Below are 21,466 nucleotides of genomic sequence, written 5' to 3'. Positions count from 1 at the left end.
TTTGTATGTTATTTTATTTTGTCCTGTTTTGTACCTTCTGTTAGCACTGTACCTTTTGTCTTAAAGCTTAAAACTTTAATAAGTCTGGTCCTTGTATGTGCTAAAGAATGCATAGTTGTTCATAGATTGCTTAATCAGTTGTCTGCTAGAGAGCAGTATATGTGTGTTGGAACTCTTTGCCCATTTCAGAGTGGTGGCAGTGTGTATCTGAGGTGTGATCTGCTTAAGGTGAGGTTTATGCTCAGTTTACAACCTGAGTGGAAGATGAGCAGAAATAGATCAACCTCTTGCAGTCGTACTCACATCACATACTGGAAAACGATCTATGTGATAAGTTGGTAGCAGCAGTGCGATCACCCATGTCATGTACTAGGAATGTGTACACATGATATAGTGGCTTAAAGTTAGTGTCTCTCTTTGATGTTTTGTTTCTTGTGGTGTTGTGGTTGTGTCTTTGTAAGTGTATTTGTGTTTTTCTATGTGTTGTGTTGATTCAATCTATGTTGATTGTGTGTTCTGTCTCTCTATCCTGCTATGTGTGTGTCATGAAGGTAGTGACTCAGTAACTTGGCGGAACTAGAAGAGAGTAGTCGGGGAGTAAAGAGAGAGGAGGTGTGTTGTGGTGGAGCAGCAGCTAAGGTTGTTCGAGAAGTGAGTTGGAGATGTGAACAGGGAAGGAGATCATCTGAGGAGGAGGCAGGAGATTTGGAGCTTACCTGTGCCACGTTTCGGGCTTACTCCTGCGGCAATGGGATGTTTTTCCTTTGGAGAGTGTGAGGAGTAGACCCTGTTCTCTTGGAGTCGACGGTGGCAAGTGCATGGTTCCTTCATTCATCTACCACAGTAGTAAGCGCAACTGAGGAAACTGAGTAACTGGAGTGAGGAGTGTGATTGTAATTAAGAAGAGGAAAGTGTATGTGTTATGCGCCAAACAAGTAACAGGAGCACCCCAGTACAGGTCCAACAGATGACCGACACTGCGGATATTCTGAGGGAAGAGTGACTTCTGGACACAAACTTGTTGAGGGAAGACTAAGGAACAGGAGTAATTCCTGTTAACTGCTGTTTGTTGGAACAATTTGCATTGACTGTACAAGTAAAAGAAAACTGTGCCTCCAGTTTAAAAACATTTTCTTGACTGTGGACTCTGTTATTTGTAATGAACATTAGGAAAAGCGTCACTGGCGTCACGAGGACAAACATGTAATAAAGTTACTCAGCCCCGTTATTCATACCAGATCCTGCATGCGGGTCTTTAAGGGGAAGATGGTAGAGCCACCAGTGACACATTATTGGATTTTACTCTGCCATCTTTTCCGGCCAAAGGACTGACCCTGCCCGCTACAATGATACTTGCAATGATAAGAACAAATTTTCATCCTCTAAAAGTTAACAATGAAGGTTCAATTGAATGACAGCAAGCATAGATATTTAAAGCAAGAGGAATTAGTACAGAATGTATATTGAAAATTTACATAAATTTTAATTAGGCCGTTCTCCCACAAGCAGATTTCAATTGCAGATTCCACGATTGGCGTCTGTGGTAAAACGTGGGCATTGAAAGGCATGCATTTTTGAATTTTCCTTAACACTCACAGATACAAATTGCAGATTCCACGAGCGGAAGAAAGATTGCAGCCTTTTACCGCGGAATTGGCCAGACTCACAGCTGGAATCTGCTGTGGGCCTCCCGCATGCGGAATCCAACCCACTGGTGTCAGCCCGGCTTTATAGAAAAAATAACATTTATTTACTGTAAAGTAAAATAATTTAAGTTCATCTGCATTTACCTGTCCACACAGCTATCATCCTCCATGAGAGATGTAATGAACATAGGAGGCTTCTGCTCCCCCTGGCTCTTCTGGGATGCAAATTCAAACTGGACTGGCCTTAAGTACAGGTGAAACTGATTAAATCCCATCTCTTCAGCAAACTTTATATATGTCCTAAGATATAATAAAAGGTTTACTAATTAATATGCTAAAATGATCATACCAACAAACACCCATATTAGGTTATTCCTCTCCTCAAAACTAACAATTTGGAAGTCTATGTGTATACTATCTTCCAACTTCAAGGCATTTGAGGGTCGCCCAGCAATTATCTGATTGAGCTGAAGTTTTGCACAGTCTGTTTTTTGTTGATTGGAATAGGATTAGGCGGTGGGAGCAGCAAAAGTGTAACTTACCTATAGTGAAAATTACCTATAACTAATGGCCACCCTAGTGGACACAGTAGTAACCCCCATAGTGGCCGTAGTAGTAATAGTGCCCCCCATAGTGGCCGCAGTAGCAATAGTGAACCCTATAGTGGACACAGTAGTAATAGTGCCCCCCATAGTGGATGAAGTAGTAAAGTGATCCCCATAGAGGTAACTATTGCAGGTGGGAACAAAATAATGTTTTACAAAAATAAAAGAAACAATTCATATGGACACATGTCAGCAATTATTCTCCTGCCATATGTTTTATATACAACAGTTTATTACTGCAACTACCGTACTTGACATTTGCTTCGTTTATATTTTTCCTGATATGCTTTCCTATGTTAGTGGTACAATTCCATCTACCTTGTAAAGATTTGTAATTTTTCTTTGTCTTTTACTCTGATTTGTTCTTATATGCATGTACTTGATTTTCACATGATTTTCATCTAGCTAAAGTGATTAAACTAGCATGTATAGTGTATCACAGTTGTATCACAGTTGGCTACCAAGTTCATTCAGGATGGTTGTTTTCTTCTTACTCTATTATTACTTTGTTTATATAACCATTGCATTATATGTGATATAACCATTGCATTATATCTCTGTGGCCCCTTTGCATTGAATTTGCTATCTCTTTGTATCTGTTAACTTTAACCTTTGACACACCTCAAAGTACATTATTCATTATTAATACTATTTGTTATTATGACCTTGTGTGTAATTGAAGTATGGAGTAAATATCCTCCATAATGGCTGTTTTATCCTTGAGATTTCTCTAAATTTGTCTGACCTGGAGAGATGTGCCGTTTCTAATGACGCCTCAATTATTCTGCTACGCAGAGTGATGAGCTCTAGCATCTTGCTGAGAGTGTCCAGGATATGCATCTGCTTTCCCCTGCCATGTTTTTTATCTTCATCAGTTGAGTTCAGTGCCGACATGCAGATATCTCTGACCATCACTGGATCTTCTATTAACAGCTCTTCAAATAGCTATAGCAAAAAAAATGACAATGCAAAAATACAACCTCACAAATTGGTGGCTACAGTAGTTAATAAAAGATGATGCTTGCAAACACTGCATTATATAGTATCTTACATCTTTGTGCACATTTGCTGTAAAGGATTGCAGAAGATCTCTTGGAGCTAACCACTCGTTAAGTGCAAGCTGAAGGACGTTTTTCTCTACAATGTAAGACTGCCTTGGTGTGTTGGTATGGCAGATATGCTGAAACTCTTTACAAATGTGGTCCAGCGTACAAGAGATCAGGTATGCTAGGCCCAGAGATGGGTGGAATTCCAAGAGATAAACATTCTTTAAAGCAGGGCTGTGGATAAAAGGACAATGGGAAAACACTAAAGCTTTCACAATATAAATGACTTGATTTAAGGTCCTAGTAGAATGTAAAATGCTACTAGAATGTGATCCATAAGTTCCTGGCTTCTGCAATGTTACTACTAAAATTGCTGCAATTTCACATTCAGGGGGTGCACCCATTACTTAATCCCCCCCCCCCCCCCCTCTGAAAGAAATTAAAGAACCATGAGAACCACTTACCAGCTGGTATTAAGTGAAACAAGTGGCTTAGTAACAATATTTAGTGGAACACCAAAATCATAAATGCTTCCATTACGACCATCACGCCAAACCTTCTGGACAAACTCCCTTTGATTTTCTAGCTGCATAGGTGAAAAGGAAAAAATATATACAGAAATGTATAAATAGATTTACTACAGTAATTGTCACTTCTCTGACTACCTGATGCACACTGAATTAGTATACATTGACAGTCTAAGACACTACATGCTGATCTGATGTACTGCTAGTACTGCTCATGTGGACAGCACTGGTTAATCAAAGCAGCATGTAGTGTCTTCACATAATGATGCATAGAATGCACAGTGTGCTTCAGGTAGTCCAAGAAGTGGTGTGGTCATCTTAGTTTGTCCAGAACCGATGGGTCACAATAATAGCATATATTGCAAACTTGCAAGCTAACATATAAAGCAACTAAAATTTTAGTCAATATTAGAATTAATTTAAACCTGTCATCTGGTTAGAAACATGCTTATTTATGTCTCAATGGTACAGAAAGATATTGTAAAAAAAAGCCATATTATGCTGATGCAGAGAATGGAGTTTCATCACTCAAAGTGGTATTCTGGAAACTGGGCAAAATTTCCCTAATGTTCCCAATCTTTACCATTATTACAAACATCCATCTAAATCATCAAACTAAACTTCAGCTCCTTTTTTTACTAGCCTGCTTCACCACTGCATTCCAATGAGCTACAAAATTCCACATGTAAAATGTTTGCTGGGAGTGCAAAAACTACATCCCCTACTGCTAGTTACTGACAAGTGCGCATTAATAACTGTGCAAACTGTCGTCATTACAGAATGTGAAGGCATTGGGCATGCCCAATAAAACAGCAGGGTCTACAGGTCATAATCATTGGATACCAATGAAGAACTAGCGGGGTGGGACCACAAGTAAAGGGATATCTCTACAGCTTTATAACACAAGTTATAACACCACAATTCAAAATGACATAATATCGCCTTATGAAGCATATAACTTTAACTTTGAATCACAAGAAGACCCCTTTAACTCCAGCTATGTTCTCTTTTCCTTGAGAGATGCATTTGAGGAGGCGAGGGCAGTTAAATGGATCTTCAAGGTCCTGTACATCAGACAAGCAGTGCAGAAGCATTAGTGAGTGGAGGGACACTGAAGCATAATACTCATTTTTCGAACAGACTCTGTCAGCTACTTTGAGCCCTATAAGCCAAATGTATGGGCTCAAAGTAAGTGATACCCTGAGTCCAGGGATGTAAGTTTTATATTTATCCTCCCCACCGTTCCCCCAGAGGCAGCGCTCAAACCTGCCAATGAATCCCTTAGAGGTGCACACTTAGTAGTGGAATGGACTACTTACCCGCACCTATATATTTCGCTCAGTGCATTCAGCGACAAGCTTGAGCACAGAGAACGGAGGAATGGCGGGTAAGATAAGTATAAAACTTATATCCCCTGACTTAGAGGATCAACTACTTTGAGCTTGCAAGCTTAGTTTATAGGGCTCAAAGTAGCTGACAGATACGCTCGAAGCACTCTTGGCCTTTGGAAATAATGCAATTTGGAATTTTTCCTAGGACCAAAAAAAATTCTGCACCTCTGATTTAGGCTATTTCAGGCATTTTTATGTTTTCATTATTTCTTTTTAAAGCTGAATTCCACAAGGTAAGACTGCTTTTACATCTGCGGCGGGGGTTCTTTTTTCCTGCTCTATTTGAGGAGCAGGAAGGGGGGATCCTTTGACCAAATGGCTCCTTCTTATGATGGAACTGAACAGCACTGTACGGACCCCATTGACTATAATAGGGCCCGTTCAGTTTCTGCTCAGCTGGCAGGCATTTTACTAGAAAAAAAAACGGTGCACTATTTCCTGTGCTGGTGTGAACCCGACCTAAATCTTTTCTTTTGAGAAATGGTAGCTATTTACTTACCTGGCTTTTTAAAACATCTCTGACAAGCTGCAAGTGAAGCCTCAGACATTGGCATTCATCTTTGTAAGCTTCCCGGAAGTATTTGGAGCCAATGTCAAACCGTGGACGCCTAAATATGATGTCAGTAATCACTTGTGCCAAGGCAAATCTCTCTTCTGGATCAAGAGTATGTTGGTAAGCTTCATAATAACTGTCAACAAGCTAAATACAAAATACACAATGATATTCATAGAAATTGTAGAATACATCTCTTCCAACAGGAAGTGTAAGGCTGTTCTTACATGGGTGTATCCTCATTGCGTGTTGCATGCAACATGAGTTGCCTATAACCCATTGATTTGCATTGGGCCACTCAAACCTGCATTCTTTTTTTGCATGCGTCTTACTTGTGGGAAGAAAACTGCAGCATGCTCTATCTTGGAGCATATTATGTGTGCATACACACCAAGATAGTGTATGGGGATTGGGAAAATGCAACAAGTACATGTCATTGCGTACTTGCTGCGTTCCCACAAATGACGCGCCAACACACACAGTCGTGTGTGCTCGGCTTCACAACTGCAGACAGAAAGGTCACAGGGTAATGACTGAAACCTACAATTTAACCTTTCTTCAAATATTACCGTGTTTCATGTTTAGTGAAAAGTTGCGACCACATTATGATTTCTGTGCTCTGAAAACTTTGGGAGGAACGGGTTGTCCCACCATGAAAACTCCTGTCTCATAGGAGCTGTATCAGCTCTGGTTCCTGACAAATAGTTGATTTTGCCAGGGAAAGCCGCTGCCAGTCAGACATTTTGCTGCAGGAAAATGTAGTATTATATAGCAGCCTTTCAGAAGAACGACTGCCCATATATTCCATGGGCTTAAGTCCACGAAAATGTGAGTCACATTTAGAGAGCTGCACTTTGCTCTGGCTCATAGTGGGGTCTATAGTGAGGGAACACCATATGTAGGACATATGGACAGGATTTGTCTTCATGAAGACACCTTTGAAGGGGTTTTCCACAGTAAACCTATGAGCGGGATAGTATGAGACCCCTTTCCTCAACACTTGTACAACCACAATGAGGAGATCTTAGTTATTCACAAAGTAACTGCTCAGGGGATAGTTTCCTTTGAAGGTATTTTTGAAGAAAATGGTCACAGATAGAAAACCTTTTCTCTAAAACATGATAGTTTTGCTTGTTACTGCTGTCTTGTATTTTATTTCATCATGTTCTAAACCTCAATTGATAATTTTTGCTGGCTGTATGGAAATATATAATACAGCACACTTCCTCACCTAGTCTGTGCATTATGCATATCTAAGAACATCTACGGCACTTTTACAGATAGTATATATTTTGTTCAACAGTTTATTCTGGACTTTCTTCTTGAAGGGTCTCTAGAATGGGGGTCAGAAACGCTATCTTTTCTCTTTAGGGAGAGCAACTATATTATAAACTAAGTGAGGAGACTCAAATGGCCACGCACGCTCCTCTGGGTAATATGCAAATAAGGGAGATGGAATAAATTCTCCACAGTGCCACCTATTGAAAGACAGCATTCCTTCAGGCCAAAGTCAGACTTTTTATACAAGCCTTGTTACAATGACCGGGAAATAAAAGCAAAGCCAGTCTCCATGTACATACAGCTGTTTCAGGGTTTTTGCCCCTCATCAGTGTACAGTAGGAGTCTGGCTTTGCTAGTGAGAGGCCTGGGATGGGGTCAGAAACGCTATCTTTTCTCCTTAGGGAGAGCAACTATATTATAAATTAAGTGAGGAGACTCAAATGGCCACGCACGCTCCTTTGGGTAATATGCAAATAAGGGAGATGGAATAAATCCTCCACAGTGCCACCTATGGTCTCTAGAATTACATGTGTATTTTATACTCTTTTCTGTGATTGTCTTGTACTTCAGAATATTTAATAATCCGATACCTTTCAGATCTCTTTGATCAAGTCTGTCGTTACCTTAAAAGGCATGAAATGATAATCATAGACATTATTAGAAAGAAAAGAATGTGATCCAGAAAGAAGCATGCATCTGAAATACCTGCTGTTTGTTTTCTAATAGAGCACATTCCCAGGTCCACAGGTCAAGCAGCAATGCAAAGCGGTCCACATTAAGATGTGCCCAGTCTGAGAGATTTGTACTGGTTACTTCTTTTTCACTTTGCTTGAAAACTGGAAAGGCCAAACAATAAAGCACTAATGACCAATAAGCACCGTAAACTACATATTATATATACACTGTAAATTACAGTGCTCATAGGACAGGTCCACAGGAGTTTGGAGATGTAGTTTTTATACTTACCCAGCTCTCTGTTCCCATGCTGTCACCTGGGAACTGCCGCTGCGGTACAGAGGGATCCACAGGGCAAAGAGTCTCCTTCTGTGCATGCCTCCGATATAAGATGCAGTCCGGAACAGGCATTGTCTGGGAGGCAATCCAAGTCTATTTTGGGGCACAGTAGCAGGAACAACATGGCGGTCCACTTGGATGTTCCCACTGCTCATCCACAGAGGTGAAAGAAAAGTTGGAGCTCCCATATTCTCTGATAAAGGGCAAGAGTAGCTCGGGCAGGACATTCTTGACCTCTTGGTTGTCGCGGTGGATTAAAATCCATGGGGGGTAATCAGAATTGCTGCAGGGTCCGGAGTCTTTCTCCTGTTGGAGGAATATCAGAGGCAGGAGCAACATATCCAGAAGAAATAGGGTCCAGGTTTCAAGGCTCCCTTAATCTTTTCTCCGGTGGAGGTGAAAGTTGGGGTACCAATCCCACTAGTTCAGGCTCGTTACCCCAGTAGACGCGGGGTATTGGTGACAGGTAGCCTGTGGCAATACCCTGGATCACCTTGGCAGTCAACCCACTCACAGGAGTGCTCTCACTGGTCTGATTGGACAACTCCAGAGGCTCACTCCCCAGCATTGGCAACTCCTCCTCTGGTGGTCCTCTTCACTTTGTTATTGCTGCTCCGTGGTGGGGGTGACCTCCCCCCTACTTTTCCCACAGCGGGAATTGAGTGGCAAGAAAGTTTTGCGGGTTCTGTAATACAGGAGGAAGAAGAAGACTGGGCACGATCTTGAATCTCTATTTTGTCTTCCCGACTTTCCTGAATAACATGCAAACTAGGCAACTCTACCTTATCCTGTAACACCACACAATTTCTTCTCGGGGTATAACGCATCCTGGACACATAAATAGGAGATTGAGAGTCTTCTTGATTTCTCTGCATTTTCTTCTTCTCAAGTAGGCAACTCAGCTTTAATCCTCTGGCCTTGTCTCAGATGGTTGGAACTGAACACAAACAAAACTGTTCTTTGCAACTTAGGCACTGGCATGAACGTCCGTGGCCGAGAAAGTGTCGGAGGTGATTCTTCATCGTCTTTATAATGGAAGCGTGGAGGAATCATCCCGTTCTGACCTCCAAAGTCTTGCAGGCACAATCCTGTTTATTCACGCCAAAACTGCGTCCTGCAGCATCCAAGGAGCGGGCCCACAGCCTGAGGATTTCTGTCATGGTTGCTCTGCGATCTCCTCCTCTGAGGGCAGCCGGGGACCTGTCCAAGTTACTGCTGGGGGAGGTCACAGGGAAAGGGTAACTGGCAGTTACCTTAAAGCCCATTGTCACTTGTGACGCAACCGTTCTATTCTGTGCAGTGAATCTTGGAGTTGTAATAAATAGTCCACACACAGGATCACTTTCTGAACAAAACTGTGAATGGTCGGTAATTAACTCCAACAAAGTAACAGTAAATCAGCACAGATTACACTATTTGAAGGTGGTGTGACAGGGAGTCACTCTTGGGGTAATCCAGACAATCCACAGTCTTAGTTATCTGTGTGATCCTGCTCCCGGCAACTCTCTTCCGGTCAACACTCACGCTTCAGGTGTTTTTCTGCTTTCTCTCTCTCTCTTTCTCTCTCTCTCTCGGCGTCTAGTAGTGACACCGGCACATCCTGGGTAAAGCAGGCCCAGACCAAGCTGATGGGTATCTCTCGGTTTCTTCCATTCTTTTCCACATAGACCAAACAGTGTCTGTGGGGTTCATTCACTTTTTGCAGACTACCTCTCTTTTCACATCCTTACTAACATATATATAAAATCACAGTCACATGATATACAACAAGAATCATTTCTCAGACAAAACCCAGACGTTAACTCATTCAGTGCTGCAAAGGTGCAAAACACATCAAATGCATACTACATGTAAGAAACTGACAATAAAATTAGCACGAGACAAACATTTAACATTACGGAGGGGCCCTACTAACTCTGGGCCACTACAAAAGGGGGTGCACATGCACAGCCTGCAGAAATGAGTCTTTGAGCGCATCTACCAAGGGTAACAGTGCAGGAACAGGAAGCCCAGTAAGTATAAAAAGTACATCCCCTAAGTCCTCGGGACCTGCCTTTTGAGCACCATGACTTAGTTAATGTTAGATCAAGTTTGAAATTCTCAAATAATAATGAGGAATCAAAACCAGGTTAAAGTTTAGTGGCATGCTGTGGCAGGAGTTCATGGATGTGGATGATAAGCAGTGTCCTTCCAGGCTCAACCATGAATGCGTTACATAACTTTGAATCTAGCAGGCACAGACATATGGCTGTCTCTGACTTATATATTATAAGGCTAGAGCTAATTGATCATCTCACAAAAGTTGTAGGGCCCCAATGTAAAATCTATAATCGGACCCCCCAACAATTATTGCTTTATTCATAGACCTACTGTAATGTGCCCCCTAAATCTCCAGGGCTCATGTGCAACTGTCCCTCTGCACTCATTTGATTTACGCCACTGACATTGCTCATTGCTAGTACTAATGAAGTTAATAAAATAAATGTTAACTATCTTACTTTGATCTTTCTCAATATAGAGGGTTGTTAACAGCAACAGCTGATCTGATAATTGCTGTAGATCTTGAAGTGCTGCATCATACATCACAAATGCTCCTCTCTGATCCTGAGTGTGAACTATTCCATCTTCAGTTGTATAGAAGTCATTGTGATTCTCAGCCTCTGAAAACTCCATGAACTGTGCACTGTGGACCTGGTGGTGGGATACAAGTGTGAAGCTGTAAGCACCATTGTCAGCAATAGACAGTAATACAAGCAATTACTAAATAGAGCCCAGATTAATTCTGGAATACCATAAAGTTTTATAAAAGAATAAAAATGACATGTACAGAACTGCCAGAAAGACGGTTCAGTATATAATGTCAACATAAAAGGCTGCTGTTATTTTGTATTAAATAGGAGTCACATAATTAACCTGTCAGTCTCCTGTTACTGGTTCTATATACAGATAACGATTTATCGGAATTTGTACCTGTGTTTCTACATGTTCATCTTGGACTCTCAGGGATACTTTTTACTACACTAATGGTAACTTTACAATTACTTGAAAATATTGCATTAGTCTCATTAGTATATTCCTACTAATATATGTAATACTATAATTCAATTGAAAGTCCTTAATGTATCCTGAACGTATTTTCTATAGGTTTCAAAATACAAAATTATAAGAATTAGCAAAATAAAAATACATCAGCAAAAGGCTCTTTGTTTGCAACATTTCAGGAAAGTTATCACATATTCACTCAAATGAACACAGTGTTAATAACTGCTAGTAAGCAGTAATTATATGACCCATAGGCTTATAGATCTAGCAATGCTGTTTTATGGTATAATTATCACCATGATCTACTTGACAATACATGGTTTGGAGAATTGTTTTTTTTCCCCCAGTTAAGGTATTCATGTGTACAAGTAAATTGTATTCCAAGATCTCCATACTTGGGGGTTAAGCCCCATTTGCATGGGACGAATGTTGGGCAAACAATGCCCGACACTCGTCCCTGTGTTCCCTCGCTCCCGTGCTGTTGCACGGGAGCTAGTAGAGCTGTCTCGCTCACGGAGCGGCCAGCAGGGGGGAGGGGCAGTGCAGGAGGTTTCTCTCCTTTTGCTCCCCCGCCCCTCTCTATTGAGATAACACAGTGGCCATTCACTACTGAACGGCAGCTGTCTAAACTGAACAATGAGCTGATCTTTTATGCTGCATAAACGATGGACGATCAGCTCATCGCTCATCATTCCATTTAAACATCGTTCAGTAGTGAACAGCTGCTGTGTTATCTCAATGGAGAGGGGCGGGGGAGCGAAAGGAGAGAAATCTCCTGCACTGCTCTGCTCCCCCCCCTTCTGGCCGTTCCATGAGCGAGACAGCTGGAAGCGAGGAAACACAGGGACAAGTGTCGGGCGTCGTTTGCCCGACATTTGTCCCATGTACAGGGAGCTTTACACATTTCCCCTCAATGAAACACATAGCGATCAGTGTTTAAACAGCGCGAGAAGTGCACAGCCCGTTGCTAATTTTTATACCGGCTCAAAGTGAACGACAAACAAGAAGAGCACAATTTTTGACCATCAATCAGTCATTGGCTGCGTTTTAACTGAATATTATTGTTCAGTTTTGCTCATTTGAACGACTTTCTAAAAGATAATTGTTCCATCTAAACGGGGTATTAGACATATAAAACATCATTAACTGAACTTAATACCTGAAGGTCTGCTGGTGTTTGGTACATATACTGATGAGATCCAAGTCCTCCTGTTATACCAGATCCACCTAGTGTAGCATTTACCCAGCATGCCTCTTCACCTGCACTGTGTATTGGATTACCAGAAGTACTTGACAGACAGCAGGTGTCGATTGTTAGGGTCCTCTCAATAGATCGGAAATAGTTTAGGATTCCAAGACACATGCGCTGTAACAGTATGAAGCAAGGACAAAATTGTATGGAAGAACTTCATTCAATCCAGCAGTAAAACACATAAGGCCCATTTACACCGGACGATTTTCGCCAAAAAATCGCTAATCGTCGATCGTTTTAGCGATAATCGGTGCGTGTAAATGTGCACTCATAGTCTGCTTTTCAGCTTACCGTTAAATTCAGTCCAACATAAAAATCGTTGCTCACTTTTATTAGTAGTTCTCCACAGGGAGTGCTGATAGCATTGTTTCCCATGGAGAACAAAGGATATGAGCGCAGATAATAGCCTCTGGCTATTAGCTGCATTCAGTGAAGCCTTCATTTGCATACATAATTGGTATTTAAGTAGCTGAGTAGCTACTTAAATACCAATTAATTTTTATGCAAAATGATTGATTAAAGCTGTCACTCAAACTGTCATTTAAATCAGCCTTTACAGATGTTGCAAAGTTTAACTTGACTATGAGGACGTGTGGGTAAAATGTTTGAAGGGTTTCTAATGTGTGATTGTTCTCAGAGCGAGAAACCAAGTAATCTCGTAGATATGATACTTTTTAATGGCTAACAAAAATGCATGATGTAACAGCAAGCGAGCTTTCGGGGATATCTCGCCCCCTATCTCTGAAAGCTTGCTTGCTGTAACATCATGCATTTTTGTTAGCCATTAAAAGGTATCATATCTACAAGATTACTTGGATTCTCGCTCTGAGAACAATCACACATTGCTCTACTAGCTAACACGGTACCAAACCAATTTTTTAAGGGTTTCTAAGAGATGCGATCCTGGAGTACCTCGAGGAAATTAGCTCTGTAACTCCATATTAGCATGAGTTTATGAGTGTTCGCTCCTGTAAAACCAAACTGATCAGCTTCTACGAGAAGGTATTATGTTAATGGAGTTGTCCAAGTTGTAACATCTCGGCCCAACCCTTTTCCTAGTGAGTATCATAACAAACAGTAATTTATTCGCCTCTCCCCACTCCTGGTATGTTCCATTCCAATGCTCAGTCCCCTGCTCTAGTCTCTGTTTACAGCTGCAGTACCACCCAGTTTAAAGGATATCACAGAGGCTGCAAAGGTCAATGCTTGATTGCTAAGCTCTGCTATTAGTTACAACCCCTGTGACACGCTCTTAAACCATGCAGGACTACAGCTGTAAACACAGACCGAAGTAGGGGGACCAAGTACCGATGTGGGACATAGCGGGATTGGAGAAATTTGAGTATATGCCTATTGACTATTTGATATGTTACTCAGTGGGGAAGGCATTGTACTGAGATGTTACAATTTAGACAACCCCTTTGAGGACTCTATAGTGATGATTTCTGTTTTACTGGATTGGCACACAGCAAATATGGTGCCAATATTCAAAAAGAGGTTAAAAAGCAAACCTGGAAACTACAGGCTAGTAAGTTTTACTTCTGATGTGGGTAAAATGTTTTAAGGGTTTCTAAGAGATGCTATCATGGAGTACCTCAAGAAAAATACTAGTATAACTCTGTATCAGCATGGGTTTATGAGAGATCACTCCTGTCAAACCAACCTGATCAGCTTCTATGAGAAAGTAAGTTCTACACTGGACCAGGGAGAGTCATTAGATCTAGTATATCTGGACTTTCCCAAAGTTTTTGATACTGTGCCACATAAAAGGTCGGTATATATAATGAGAATGCTTGGTCTGGGTGAGAATGTGTATATGTGGGTAAGTAACTGACTCAGTGATAGAAAGCAGAGGGTGGTTATAAATGGTACATTCTCTGATTGCTTCCCCGTAACTAGTGGGGTACCATAGGGGGCAGTGTTGGTTGTATTTTTTGTAATATATCTATTAATGATTAGGATTGCACAGTAAAATATCAATATTTGCAGATAATACAAAACTATGTAAAGTAATTAACACAAAAAAGGACAGAATGCACTTGTGTGTGAATTTAGAACAGTTAGGGGCTTGGGCAGATAAGTGGTAAATAAGGCTTAACACTGAAAAATGCAAGATTATGCGCATGAGCAGAGGAAATACATGTCACTATTACACACTAAATGAGAAACCACTGGGTAAAATTGACATGAGAAAAGACTGGGGGATTTTAGTTAACTGTAAACCTAACTGGAAGAACCAATGTCAGGCAGCTGCTGCCAAGGCAAATAGGATAAGTGGGTAAATCAAAAGAGGTCTAGGGGCATATGACGAGAACATTGTTCTTCCTCTTTACAAGTCATTGGTCAGACCACACATGAAATATTGTATATAGTTTTGGACACCGGTACTCAAGAAGGATATGTCATAAGAACTCGAGTGGGTACAGAGGCGGACAACTAAAGTAATAAACTGAATGAGCAGACTACAATATCTAGAGAGGTTATCAAAATTGGGGTTACTTAGCTTAGAAAAAAAGACAGCTGAGGGGTGACCTAACAACTATGTATGAATATATCAGGGGACAATACGGAGATATTTCACATCATCTATTTATACCAAAAACTGTGATGGTAACAAGGAACCATCCTCTATGTCTAGAGAAAGAAGGTTTTTACACCGACATAGAAGGGGGTTCTTTACTGTAAGAGTAGTGAGATTATGGGACTTTGTCTGAGGACGTAGTTGATGGCAAATTCGATAAAAGAGTTCAAGAGGGGCCTGGACCTCTTTCTTGAGTGTTACAATATGATATGTTATAGCCACTAATTACTTCAGAAGTGTTGTTAATACAGAGATTATTCTTATTGCCAGATTGAAGTCAGAAGGCATTTTTCCCTTTAATGAAGAAAATTGGCTTCTACCTCATTGGGGCTTTTTGCCTTCCTCTGGATCAACCTTAACTTCTTAAAGCTATAGGACATACATAGTATGTATGAAGGGAGATCATGGGCCAATCTACCTCCATACAATGCAGATGTAGTCTGTTTCTTACAGCCTGCACCAGCCCACAATAGCTCCAATAAACCGTTCGGCTCATCAGAACTGTTAACCCTACAAATGCCGCTGTCAATTCTGACAGCGGCATTTAAATTCCTTGATCGATGTACGGGGGTCCCATACGGCCCCTCCTTGATGAGATTGCAGGTTGCCGTACGGCTGTCATAGCAGAACGTCTATCAAGTCATGCCTATGGCATGGCTTGAAGAATGCCTGTCAGATTGCAGAAAAATGTAATGCTATGCAATTACATCATATTGCAGGAGCGATCAAAGCATTGCATGTTCTTGTCCCCTATAGGTACTAATAAAAAAAAGTAAAGATAAGTTTTAAAAAGTTTTACTACTTATTAAAAAAACAAAATGTAATAAAAAATGTAATTTTGCCATGTTTATAATAAAAATCTAAATAATAAAACAAAAATGCATATGTGGTATCTCTGCATCCATAAAAGCCTGATCTATCAAAATAATTTGTTATTTACCCTGCACGGTGAACGTCGTCAGAAAAAACATTGTGCTCTATTGTCACCTTGTCCCCAAGAAAAAATGTAATACAAAGCTATTCAAAAGTTGTATGTTCTCTAGAATTGTACCAACAGAAACCACAGGATGTCCTGCAAAAACTGAGCCCTTGCACAAATGTCGACAAAAAAAACAAACGTTCTGGCTGTTAGAAGATGGCGGCAGAAAATAATTAAAAAATTAAATATCTTTGAAAAAAGAAATTAGTACAGCGAAAAAAAAATTATACAAGTTTGATATTGTAGTAATCGTACTGACCCATAGAATAAAGTTATCAGGTCTGTAGAAACAAGACGCACCCAATGATGGCAGAGTTTTGTTTTTCTTTCCCAGTTATCTTTACTTATAATTTTGTTTTTAGTTTTTCAGTATATTACATGGTACATTAAATAGCACCATTGAAAAATGCAATTCGTCCCACAAAAAACAAGCCTCAGACAGCTACATGAAATCAATAGGAGCCGCGCCTGCAGTTACAATCACTGTCCACTACATGGGAGGGCGGTGCGGAGACTTCCGCTCCGAATACACGGAGGCTGGAGCGAAAGCCTCCGTGCTGACCTCCATATAGTGGCCGGCACTTGTAACTGCAGGCATGGCTCCCAGTGATTTCAATGAGAGCCAGCCACTACATGGAGGTCGGCGTGGAGGCTTCCACTCTGACATCTGTGTTATTGTGGCACTGACAGCTTGTGCCCGCTCAGCTGATTGGTCAGGTTCCTGAATCCTGATGATAGGCTATCAATAGTATTTCCTTGGAAAACCCCTTTAACATGTTAACCCTTTCCAATCCATTTTATTTTTGACCTCTATTCTCCCCAGCTCCAATTTATTGACCTCCCTACACCCTCCTGATCTCTGACAGAGTTCAGGAGGGTGCCGGCAGGTACCTGATCACTGGGGGAATCTCTCTTCACCCTCCTAATCTCGGCTGTGACTGTAAACCAAGATCAGGAGGGTGCCCGGTCACATGATCGCCAGGCTGAATGCGGAAGAAACACTTCCGCATTCTTTCCACAATACATAGCGCTAATTGAGCGCTAAGTAATGTGTAAAGGAGAACGCAGAAAGAGTTAAAAGCCCTTTCTGCCTTCTTCCCGGGGGTCCTCAATGAGGACCAGTGCAGGAGTGGTTCTGCATACAATGTGTCTGACAAGTGGGTGCAGACGCAATCCTGCACTGTAGTGGCAGGCCTGTTCCAACATTGGAGCTATAGAGGAAGCTCATGATGTCATTCATTGGAGTGGGAAGGGCTAATAGTCTTAACTAAATGGACATATGTCTTTTTCAGCCTAAGAGCGGCTTTAGATGACCCTGCAGGGGGAGGAGGCTGGAAGAGTTGGGAGCAGAGCTCTGAGCTCCCGCCCCCTCTCTGCCTCCTCTCCACCCCCTCTCCGTCCCTCTGCACTATTTGCAATGAGAGGAGGCGGGACAGGGGCGGGGATAACTTCTGGGAATTGGCCCCACCCCAATCCCGCCTCTCCTCATTGCAAATAGTGCAGAGGGGCAGAGAGGGGGTGGAGAGTTGGCGGAGAGGGGGCAGAAGCTCAGAGCACTGCTCCTGGCTCTTCCAGCCTCCTCCCCCTGCAGAGAGGGACGCCGTATATTGGCCGGCGTGAATACGCAGCCGATATACGGTCGTCTGAATAAGCCCACTGGGCTGAGTCATATGTGGCATAATTAACAGTTTGTAAGCCTGCACGGTGTACTACATGTATTAATTATTAATGAAACTTGGCACTCTATGTATGCCTTATCTATGTGCAAGTATACTAAGCAGCCACTCCCCCTATTATGTACTAAGCGGGTGTGGGGTTGTTCATTGGTATATTGCACTCGTGCAATACTCCTCTGTATAGCAATATGCCTGTCTGCATTCTGCTGGGAAGTGGTGCTTATACCTGCCCTTGTATATATTTGTATTAGTATATAAGAAAATATGGCCACTGGCAGTGATTTTTGATCACATAGGGAAAAGCTGGCTTAGGTGGCAAGTGGTTATAGACATAAACCATAGACATCAGGTTCACATTACACTTTGTCTCCTAAAAGCTCATCTTCTGTGCAGCAGTGATGGCCATCTCCATCTATTGGCCGAAGTGCATACTACACTACTTAGTTCCATGTTATCCCATTAGAGTGCATGCACAAGGAACCTCAAGAAGCTAAACTTTCTGTAAGTAAGTGTGTCGCAAGTTCCCATTGACTTCAGATCCTATTAGACTATTCATGAGTAGGAGCACTGACGTATTGCTAGGGGGTCGCATTTGCAAACTGGCCCCCTTAGTGAAAAGGGTCCCACGGGCACCTGCCATATACTGTATCACTGCTGTGGTCTGCAGGCCAGCTGTGGGTGGCACTCAGGGAGTGGAGAGCCGTTCCCTGGGGAGCCGGCAGCCAATTCCAGACTGCAGACTTCCCCAGAATGCAGTCCCCCCTTCCACCAAGATACTGCAGCTGTGATTCATCACAACCACAGTCTATCAGTGCACTGCAGGGAGTGATAACCTGGTTATACCAGCATGGTCCATATCACTACATACAGTCAGATGTATAACTTATACCAGCTGTACATACATACAAGGGATGTACATCTTCTTTTATGGGCCATGCTAGTATAACCTGAGTATCTCCTCTATATAATTATGTATAGCTGGTATAAATTAAACATCTTTGTATATAGTGATATGGACCATGCTGGTATAACCTGGGTATCTCCTGTATATGCACATTTTACACACAATTAAAAAATGCATCAAAAATGTGCAATCGGTTTTTTAAAAAAGCATATGCATTGTTTAAATCCACATGCAGTTTCTAATAGTGTATGCAGTTTCTTAAAAATGTATCTTTTTTGAATACCGCTTTAAATTTTTTGATTTTTTTTTAATTGTGGTCTGAAAATACAACAAAAAACATGCAGATAGCCAAAGAAATACAAACAAATTTTCACATAGTCCAGGAAATTAGTTTTGTTTGGAAAGCTTATACTGAGGGGCTAGATCATATATGTAAATTTGTTTTGCAGCTGTATGCAGCGCAGTTTAGGTATGGTTATAGGTACGGTTATAGGTGCAAGTGGAAGGGGGGGGGGGGGGGCAGGCAGAACTTTTGCACCTGGACCCCTGAGCCTTTAGCTACGACCCTGAGTAGAAGGATTATGTTTAATAGTATTGTGTAATATTGTTTAATAATATTTAATACTTTTCGTTTAATAACATAATATGTCAATTTCAAAATATGCTTAATTTCAAAAATTGTTCATGTTTGTTTTCTGTAAAATTTTGGGCTGAGATTTTGACTGCCTAAAGCCTCCTGTCCACAGGTGATATATCATTGCGTTATCCGCAGTGATAATCCGCATGTGGGTAACGCAATGAACGCTTTCCATAGAATAACTATGGAAAGTGCAGCCCGATGTACATGAACGGAAAATCACCACGATTCTCTGCTTGTGTATAAAAATTGCAGCATGCTGGGATTTTCCGCGATGAACCTTTCATTAATGATAGGTTCATCATGGAAAATTTCAGTGACTTTAGTGTTCTCCTGCGGTGGTAATTTGCTGCGGGAAAACGCTGCACCCGTGGACAGTCAGTCAACCTCCACAAGGTTTGATCTGCCACTCGTAGGAGCTAAACCTGACAATCTTTTCTCAGTTGTTCAGTATTTAGGATTTCTAACTACTTACTCCTTATCCAGAAACAAGACGATACTAGAGTAATTGACCCCTATGTGAAAATAGTATTTTTTTTTTATTTGAAGTGCTGAAAGAGCAAAGTCTTAAAAACAGTTTCAACTTTCATTGTTTTTTATTGCTGTATATACTAACATGGATCATGAAGTCATGGCACCTTCCAACCTCCATCTCATTTCCATATCTGGTTGTGCCAGGAATTAAATAACATTTTACCTGGAGATCCCTCAATCTCAGAAGACGCAAGTAGAGAAGAGATAAGTAAGCTCCTTTCATCAGTACTGGATCTTTGCTGTTATCTTCTGCCTCATCTAATCCCAGTAATTGCAGGGTGTTCTGGTAATTGTACCTTATTAAAACCATATAAGAAATTAATCAATAATATACTGACTGCTACTGTTTTATACGCGTTTATGGTTAAGGGTTCTAGCTTACTATCAATGATGTTACTGTGTAAAAAAAACAACACAATTTTACCCCATACATAATAATAATTAATGCTTGTCCCCAGTGACATAGCCATACGGATTGCAGGGGTCACAGATACAAATGGACTTCCAAGCCAGGATGATACTGTTTGGACGTACTGGTGCATCATTAATCAAAGGACTAGAGACTGAAAAAGGCACACCTCTGCCTAGCCTGGTGCTAGAGGTTTCGGGGCCTGTGTCAGAGATACCAAGGCATGATCAGGGACTGAAGATACCCAGGGTGTGGTCTCAAAAACTGAATAAAGAGAATTTAGCCTTCAGTGAATTGCCAGTGTCCATCACAGCAGGGCCCCCATGAAAAGGTTTTGGCTTCAGCTCTTCCTATGTGTGAAGAGTAAGTGCTGGTTAATAATATTCCCTTCTGACCTCCACAATTCATATTCTGACTGAAATGCTGATGTTAAGTTAAAGAGACTGTTCATACTCAATTTCATGGAAATTGATAGTATTACTGTGAAGCTGTTGTTACTTTATGCTTTATAAAGTCATTATTCCGTCACCAGAGGGGCCCACAGCAATCTGTTACAAAGACTGTCTAGGTAACCAATATAATTACCCAGCACCATCTCTTCAGTTGAAACGTTTTCTGTTGAATACACTGAAATAACAATAACAAAAAGGACAATACACAGCCATTAAATTCTCCACTTTGGGGTTCTGTGATCCCCTGCTGGTCTCTGTTAACATTGCACCAGTGATGCCTGCAGCGGTCATGTACTGTATTTAAAGGCGTCACAGCTGTCAGCATTGATTGGTTGCAGCGGTCATCAATACTGTAGCACGTCATTAATGGCGATGTAAACCAAATCTGCCGGGGGACCACAGGAGCATTGACACTGGAATGGCAGAGGTGTGAATAATATTTCCTCTTTTGTTTTTTTTAGCTTAACTGAGCCATAAAAATTTTTTAACTAAGACATTTACGGTATTTATGCCAATGCTGGAAAGTATACGTCACAGTTTTGAAAAACCACGGCCAAGTGGAGAACTAAGTGGTGTAAAAATGCTATGGTAAAACTAATCAAAGCAATTAAATGGAATTTTTGTATTTGCATTTGCCAAGCCATGATGGAAAATACAACCCTAATTCCAAAAGCGTTTGGATGCTGTACAAAATCTAAACAAATATAAAGGAAAAAAGAATGTAATCATCTTGAAATCTCATCTAACCATATTTTATTCACAATAAAACATATCAGAAGGTGAAAGTGAAACTTTTTTCCATTTCATTTAAAAAAATTAACTCATTTAAAAATTGATGGCAGCAACACATCTCACAAAGGTTAGGCCAGGGCATGTCTACCATCGTGTAGCATCTCCTCTTCTGGGATGCATTACCTCCGGGAAAACAGAGGTCAGA

At 41.2% G+C, this 21,466-nt stretch overlaps 1 protein-coding gene across 1 annotated transcript in view; it reads right to left on the bottom strand.

Annotated features, from left to right (window-relative positions):
* The window catches only part of LOC136632605 (uncharacterized), a 184,460-nt gene that overhangs the window by 109,210 nt on the left and 53,784 nt on the right, over positions 1-21,466 (bottom strand). Inside the window, exons 13-21 of the mRNA XM_066607610.1 lie at positions 19,832-19,964; positions 12,265-12,471; positions 10,562-10,754; positions 7,755-7,885; positions 5,715-5,915; positions 3,762-3,883; positions 3,303-3,531; positions 2,997-3,196; positions 1,791-1,946 (exon numbers count right to left, since the gene is read on the bottom strand). Of these exons, the coding sequence (XP_066463707.1) occupies positions 1,791-1,946; positions 2,997-3,196; positions 3,303-3,531; positions 3,762-3,883; positions 5,715-5,915; positions 7,755-7,885; positions 10,562-10,754; positions 12,265-12,471; positions 19,832-19,964 (1,572 nt within the window). The remainder of the gene's footprint in view (positions 1-1,790; positions 1,947-2,996; positions 3,197-3,302; positions 3,532-3,761; positions 3,884-5,714; positions 5,916-7,754; positions 7,886-10,561; positions 10,755-12,264; positions 12,472-19,831; positions 19,965-21,466) is intronic.

The sequence above is a fragment of the Eleutherodactylus coqui genome, chromosome 1, assembly GCF_035609145.1.
Source record: "Eleutherodactylus coqui strain aEleCoq1 chromosome 1, aEleCoq1.hap1, whole genome shotgun sequence".
In the NCBI taxonomy this organism is placed as follows: domain Eukaryota; kingdom Metazoa; phylum Chordata; class Amphibia; order Anura; family Eleutherodactylidae; genus Eleutherodactylus; species Eleutherodactylus coqui.
Note: the sequence above shows the minus strand (reverse complement) of the source record. Positions and strands in the feature narration are given on the sequence as shown.